The following is a 7,911-nucleotide window of genomic DNA, read 5'->3' as shown; positions in this document are numbered from 1 at the left end:
CATATCTCATTAAAAGACAGTCCTTCATGTTACTTTCCTTTCCATGTAGGTAACACTGCAATATAATTTACCCCCAGGATTTTGAGAAATATCAGTCAAGGAAATGTACTAGAAGTGAGACACCATAATATCCTCTCTTATTTTCTTGCATAGTTTATGGCAGTTCTGGTCACAATATTGATACAGTTTTGTGCTTTGATGTTTTGAACTCAAATGTACTTGAGCAAAACTTGGGGTTTTTATTGTATCCACCTTCCCTTCTCTAATTGCATGTGACTTACAAAATGAGCAGTTGTTTTTTGTTGTGTGACCCCTTAAAGGAGAGAAACTCTTGATTGGAAAAAGAACGCAGTTTTCCAGCATTTCTTCCACTGTTTAACTGCAGCACGGCAAATATTCTGTGACAATTTTCTGTGACATTCCAAGTAACTACTAGTTTTTCATCCAAGACATTAGGAGTAATTACAAAACCAGTCTGGCTAAACATTTTCCTTGCTTATTTGTTTAACGTGCTTATGGAACAGCGATTTTACCTGGTAATCAGTTTAAAACAGCAGTAACCAATACGAAACAGAGCACCCCTGTTCTGTGGCTTATTAGGGCAAGATAAGATTTGCAACACAGTGTTTCAGAATAAACTGGGAAAATGAATCCAGCAGAGCACCAGAAGACTGCTAGGCTGGAAAGGCAGATATAGCCATTACCAGCATCTTACTGGAATTCAAGGTGAAACTGTCAGTGATCCAGCAATGGGCTCCAGCTCCTTTGTGCTCTCATCATTGTAAAGTGTCAGAGATTTAAACTGATAGGCACTGCTGTTCATATGGTGCCTTTCTATCATTGCCCACATCTCACTTCAGTGACTTGAATTATTATTAATATATTGTCCATCTCAGTGAGGCCATATTCTAATAAGGATATTTGGGTGCTAGCATACTTAATGCTAATTAAGCATTAGTTACATCTGCAGCCATAGTTACATCTTTACTATAGAGAATTCAGACTTGTTTTTCTACTGATGTTACATCAGAATAAAAACCAAACGGCACTGAGTATGTACTAAACTGTAGATATCCCTGGAAATTAACTTACTAAAAGATTTAACTTACTAAAAGCACAGATCTTCAAAAGTTTGATTTTTGGCAACCAGCTTGCTAGTCATACTTCTTCAGATGTAATATTAATTCTTTAGAATGGGATAATTGAGGCAGCTTGATGCTAAAGAACTTTCTAGCATTACAGAACAATAAGTATAGCGCTTAACTGCTTTTTCAACAGCTGTAAATTAAGTGTTCAGTACTATAAAGAGTTGAATAAGCAGCACAATATGTGCTTCAGAGGAACATTCTGCTTGCATTTGAGTCAGCCTTTGTTATGCCAGTTGAACAAATGCTATCAGCCTGTTCCAAATGAGCTTTAGACTGATAATTGGACTATACTGTAGCAATTTCATATCTGCAAGAAGTCAATACCATCATTATTTTCACCATGGGAAGCAAGCACTAGGCTGAGTTTTATTTTGATGTGAAAACAACGTGACATTGTAACTTTTGCACATTTCTTTACACCGTCTTATTGCCAAGGCAAACAGCCAGCTCAAAGGGATTTTGAGTAAATGTCTGTGATGAAACGGTCGTGTGCCCTGTCCAGAATGTATCCTCCTAACCTGTCAGTCTAACTGAAAAGCAGAAAAAACTTTTACATGTGGAGGGACTGAGAGGTGATGAAAACTCTTTGGAAAGCGTCAGTGCTTCCGTCTTCTGGTTAAGAGTTCTGAAAATCTGCAGATAGAAGTTCTTCATCAAATTTCCTTTGCTTGCATTGCAGGGTTGATTATGTTGATTTCTTGGGCCGATCGAGACGCTGTATGAAGAAGGATTTGCCAAGTCTACTTAAAATGGATCAGGAACTTCAAGGGAAAAGGTGTGGTTTCTCTGATGGAAGTGCATGTTCCTTGCAGTGTTTAACATACACAGTTTTAACAGCAGGGAAGATAGGCTGTTCTTTGTTATCCCAGTCTCGATCCAGAATTGTTGATGCCACTGCTTACTCTAGTTATATTTTACACCAACTTCTGCTGGTTATTACATTGTAACTTAAAAAATAGACAAGAGTAGCTGCAGAGCAATTGTGGATGACTGTGATTTTTATCAAAACTGCCTGTTATAAATTCATATAGTATTCCAAGGCTTCTATTTTATTTCACCCTGGCAGTTCACCATTTGAAATACATGGCTGGTGTATTGGTTTTAAATTGCAACAGAATGGTGGCCATGGATATCAAATAAAAGCCTAAATGAAAATTTTAATTACTACTGAAGGACACTTTTTGATGTAAAAGCTGACTGAATCTAAAACATCACTTATGGAGCACAGTTTGCAGAGAAAAGTTCTAATAAATGAACTTGGCAATCTCTCAGGTATTTGATGCATCTTTTAAAACTGTGGTCTTTGTATGGAAATTGTATTTTAATTTACCTGCCAGAAAATGCCAGAGAAGTGATTCCTAATTTTGTTTAGCCTGGAAATTGATGATAGTCTTTTAGCAATTCCAGATTCATCGTGGCAGTCAGAGTAAATTTGTTAGATCTCTATTTGTTTGGTTTTGCTCTTTTGTTAAACAGCTGTTTAACAGCTATTCAAAATTATTATGGCAGCACTGAGAATTGTTTTCAGAAAATAATCTAAAGGCACCTCAACTGAGCCCTTGCTGTTGCTGAAGTGAAAATTCTTTCATGCTAACAACTCATTAGTGTGTTCTCCATATTTTAAACATGAGGTGGAGAATAGGAGTGCTTTGAAATTGCAGTCTCTGCATTGATATGGATATTTCTCATATTGGGTATTAATATTTCGCATGGACTTCTAGGGTAAATTAATGACTAGCTTTTTCTTATTTCAAATATCTTTCATTTTCTTACATTAAATACGGGATGTTTCTGTATGTGATTGCTAGAATCCCAACAGTTGTCAATAAAAGTGATTATTTCATCTCCCATTCTGTGATTTTATAATGCTTTCACAAAGCTTCTGAGAAAGGATATGGTATTGTTTAAGTCTTTGAATAACCTGTTCTTACTAGTACCTTGTTTCAGAGGTAGTTTTGTATTCTGGTCTTCACCATGTACCAGTCATCAATGCTGCATCCCTAAACGGTGCCTACAATGATCTGTGTTTGGTAAAAACTGTGACAGTGGATCAGACCCAATCACACTTTCACTGTTTGATACTATAAAACTGGTAAGTTCTGCTCTGTAATCCCTAATTTTGTTGGGTTTTTGTTTGGTTGGTTTTTAATTAGACAAGGCCTTGATGGGAATACTCTGTTATCTGAAGACATGAGGAAAGAACTTCAGAGGCAGCAGTGGGAAAAAGAAGAAGAAGAAGCCCTCAGAAAACCCATGGGACCCATACACTATGAGGACATTAGAGAAAATGGTATACTTCCATACTTTATATCACTTATCTTTGTGTCACTCAAGAGATTAGTTTTAGAGGAAGAAAGGGAACGTTACTTCTTGTGCCTATACAGCAAAGTGTAGGTATGTGTTAAGCCACATGTGCAATAACCATTCAAATTACCAGTACATAAATCTTGATTTATTTTCCATCAAGTTATAATTTTCTCAAATGTATTTTTCAAATTTCATTACCTCCTCTTGTGCTCTTCTTTAGGAAACTTCACTTCATGCATCAACTAAAACAAGCCCTTTTTAGCCATCTAAAACTAATGTGGTGTATGTTGTCGAGAGTAATTCAGTGTCTGAAATCAGGGTGCATGGTGCTTATAATTACTGACAATTATAAACCTGAGTGTAACGTAAATTTACTGATTTTCTTCTTTTCAGAGGCCAGACAGCTTGGTGTTGGTTACTTTGCCTTTTCTCGTGACAAAGAACTTAGGAATAAACAACGAGCAACACTGGATATGCTAAGAGAGCAGGTAGGAGTTTGAAGAGCAAACTGGGGTATGAGGGCATCCGAGTTTCAGTGGTCAAAGTCTTGTACTAAGTGATGCCTGCAGCTGGCTACAAAAAAATCAGGCTTTTTCCCTTTTGAGACATGTTGCTTGATGAGGATTGCTTTTAGTTCTTCAGTGAAGGAAGATGTGTAGTTGATTGTAATAACAAAGGGAGATTAATTCCTGTTTTTCTTTGCTGTTAAGACACTCGATCAGAGGACTAAACGTGAACAGTTAAAAGAAAAAAGGAAGGCAGCTCTAGATGCAAGGCTGTCTAAACTTCGAGCACGGAAGATTAAGAAGTTAAGAGAAGCTGGATTAGAGGAAGAGGCAGACAGATTGGAGAACAGAGGTATAATTTGCCTTTTCAAGTTAAATACTTGGTATTTCATCTTGTACTTGATCGATGGACAGGCATCCTTAATTGATTTAGGTTTGGACATTCAATTTATTAGTATTACATATTCTATATATACAATTAGTATAACTGTTAAGATAGTGAGAGTTCTTATGATTGTGTGTAGATATGAAATCATGCCAGAAATAGTTTAGTAATGCAGGTAGAAATGTGATAGGTAGATTGTAGGCTTTTTTTGATTTTTTAGGAATTATGTGGGTTAATTATGTAGGTTGAGGTTAGAGCTGCTGAAATTTTACTGGCTTTTTCTTTTCCAAGATGAGGTAGAATAAAAAGTAGTAACAATTTTGATATCCTATAATATACATGCCTACAGTTTCAGTGCAGTCTGTAAATTGGACATCCAGCTGACTTTAGGATTTGGGGTGATGAATTTGAGTTGTAATCCCATCGCTGCGCTGTCTCCCTTATGACACTGCTAGTCACTTGTACTGTCTCCCTCCCACTGTAAAATGTAGCTAATACCTCACTGTGTCAGAATTCTGTGCAAGTGATGAACTGTGAAGTGTCCTGGAAACAAAGTGCAGTAATGTGGCACTGCTAAATGTTACTGTTGTTCAGAAGAATAAGAATGCCATTTGGGTTTTTTTTCCAGTAAATGAAATGGAGATAACATGCTAATGTTCTTATTTTTACTTAATTTTCTAGCTTCAGTATAACACTCATCATATTCCTTTTTGGGTTATTAGGCAATAGATTTTCATCAGACTTTTTGATACAACTAGAAAGCTAATGAAGCATTTCTTGGTAGATAAACTCCCTGATTATCTGGCTTACCCATTATATTTTCTGAACTAATATGCAGTATTTAAAAAAAAATCACCTCCCCACTCAGATGCATTTCATTATTAGAATTAAATTAGATCACTAGTATGAGCTCTGTAAATGCAAATAACTCTTGCTTCCTATTCCTCCTATGAAGTTCATATAGATTTTATCCCGTTACTAACAAAACCTACTATCTCTTCCTGTAACACAGAAGTGAAAAGTGTTGCTGACGAACCAGAAGCTCCAAGAGTTACTGCAGCAAGTAGAAAGGTAGAGGTTGTCATCCAGGAGAGAAGAGATACAAAGCCTGGTGTGCCTTACGTCCGCGAGTGGGATAAAGGCAAAGGTAAGGAAATGCAGATTCAGAAACACTGTTTGGAAGCAGTGTGCACACTGCTACTTTCATTTCTGGTTTGTGACAAAGTATGGTGAGACTGAGAAGCAATTAAATACTTTCTCCCTTTGGATTGGTGACTGTCCAGTCTCCAGTGCAGTGATTGACAAGGCATGCCTTACTGCCAGTAGCTGCTAGAATGTCCTCATAATTTTTTTCTTCTATTATTCAATTTCTGGATGATGCAGAGAGGTTGACAGAATGACAAATTTAATCGTTCCCAAGATTTACCATCTTTCAGTCTGATCTTTTCTTGCTGCATTTCTGTGGTTTGTGCTACACAGTGTCAGGATGTATCACACTGAAACAGGTACAGGACAATACTAAAAAGTGTTGCAAGCAGAGACCGTTTCAGTGCCAATGTCCCATCTTGAAGCATCTTCCTTGTCACAACATCAAGTGATTGTCGTCTGCCAGATCCTTCCCAAACCCATTAACTCCTTTTGCACCATTAATCTAAGCTCATGCACATTTTGTAGTCTGATGCCTGAGTTCTAGGTAAAAGCAAACAAGGAGTAAGCAAAGCACAGAGATGTCCATCTCCTCTAGTACTCCTGTAACTGCACCATTCCTACTCTGTGCAATACTGATATTTCCAGCTTCTTTATATTTTTCAGTCTCTTTCTGTTCAGTTACTGAACATCTGAGGGGAAACTTTATGGTTCAATTAAAAACCAAAACTTTCAGGTCCTGTCTTTTAAGTCTTTATCCTGCCCAACACTTTTTTTTCCTGCCTCTGAGCAGTCTGAGTGTCTGACTGACACCCACGCAGCCCTGGTTATTTACACAATAAATATTACACTCAGAAAGCAGAGGACAGCTTACTCTAAAATGTGAAGTAAAATAACTGTGGTTCACTGAACATGAATGTAACACAAGCATCTAAATTAGTGTGAGAAGAGAGAAGCAAAACTCCTCACTCTTAGATGCTTTCCTCCTTACTATTTCATATTTTTTATATTTTTACCAAAGCAAAGGAAGAAGTCCTGCTCTGACTGGGACTTTATTTTGCTACATCAGACAAATTTGTAGCCCTTGAGTATCAAAATTTTCTACTTCATTTCTTACAGAAGTCTTGATAGAAATGAATACTGAAAAGAATTTTACTGGCTTTAGAGAGTAGGTTTGGGAGATATCTTCAGAGTAGGTTTTGGGGATATCTTTTTAAGTGTGATGATCTTGAGCTGTCATTCCATTGCAGCACTTCAAAACTATTTTTAATCAGATACCAGCAGCTGGCATAGTAACTAGAATATCTACCTCTTCTGTTGAAATAAAGAAGTTGCTGGGTTTGGCCTGTGGTGACTAGAGATAATCTCATCTTCTCTGTCTTCTTATAACTAAGCTCTTAATGCTTTGATTGGTTTGTATTTTGATTCACCCCTAATTAGTTAGTTTTCCATAACCAATGACCACACTGTTAAAGGATCTTAAAGTGACTAGGATGAGATCTGTAGAGGATGGTGGTTATCTTCAATGCTCAGTGCTTTTGTTCCTGCTCTGTAAAGAAAGTGGGGACTGTCACCTTAGCCACCAGTCTAGTACTAGATGGAAAAGTAACTTCAAATGGCTTTACACAGCAATTTGTTTTCCCTCCTTTCTGACTGATCTTCAGACCCTGAAATGCACATTCAATCTACCATTTTCCCTGTTTCTAACAGAACTGATGTTTGGACAATGGTCAAAGAAACAGGAAGAACTCAGAGATGAGAGAGATCCAGAATTTGCGCCTCCTTCTGATTACTTCATGGGACAAAAGAAAGATGATAATTACAGAAGTCGGAATTTGAACAGTCCTGAAACCTCCTCTGAAAAACTGGAAACGGAGACAGCAGCACAAAAGCAACAGGTGCCATCAGCACAGGCCACCGGCAGCAGCACTGCAGATGTGCCACCGTCAGCGCGGGCTCACAACAGCGACGTTCAAGAGGAGTCAGCATCAACAGCGGCCTGTGGCAGTGACACTCGAGATGCGCCATCGTCATCAGAGGGTGACAGCAGCGATGATGAGGATACACTGCCATCGGCACAGGCTTATGGCTACGGTGCTGCAGGCGTGCCGCCGTCGATGCACGCTTACGGCTATGGCGCTCCACACCTGCTGTCATCAGTGCCGGCGTACGGCTATCGCCCTCGGGAGATGCCGTTCCCAGTGCAGGCGTACGGCTACGGCGCTCGGGGCATGCTGCCACCCATGCAGCCTTACGGCTACGGCCCTCAGGAGGTGCCCTTTGCCATGCAGGGGTACGGCTACGGCACCCAGGATGTGCCACCAGGAATGCAGACCTGTGGCTGTGGCACCCAGGATGTGCCACCATCAGTGCCGGCCTGTGGCTGCAGCCGCCAGGATGCAGCGTCTTCGGGGCAGAC

At 39.0% G+C, this 7,911-nt stretch overlaps 1 protein-coding gene across 1 annotated transcript in view; it reads left to right on the top strand.

The window, feature by feature from the left end:
- CCDC174 (coiled-coil domain containing 174) overlaps positions 1–7,911 on the top strand; it is an 11,689-nt gene that overhangs the window by 3,538 nt on the left and 240 nt on the right. The window contains exons 5-10 of the mRNA XM_029083497.1: positions 1,828–1,923; positions 3,302–3,438; positions 3,849–3,943; positions 4,166–4,313; positions 5,359–5,493; positions 7,203–7,891. Of these exons, the coding sequence (XP_028939330.1) occupies positions 1,828–1,923; positions 3,302–3,438; positions 3,849–3,943; positions 4,166–4,313; positions 5,359–5,493; positions 7,203–7,891 (1,300 nt within the window). The remainder of the gene's footprint in view (positions 1–1,827; positions 1,924–3,301; positions 3,439–3,848; positions 3,944–4,165; positions 4,314–5,358; positions 5,494–7,202; positions 7,892–7,911) is intronic.

The sequence above is a fragment of the Antrostomus carolinensis genome, unplaced genomic scaffold, assembly GCF_000700745.2.
Source record: "Antrostomus carolinensis isolate BGI_N321 unplaced genomic scaffold, ASM70074v2 scaffold41351, whole genome shotgun sequence".
NCBI lineage: Eukaryota > Metazoa > Chordata > Aves > Caprimulgiformes > Caprimulgidae > Antrostomus > Antrostomus carolinensis.
This window is presented reverse-complemented; position numbering and strand designations above follow the sequence as displayed.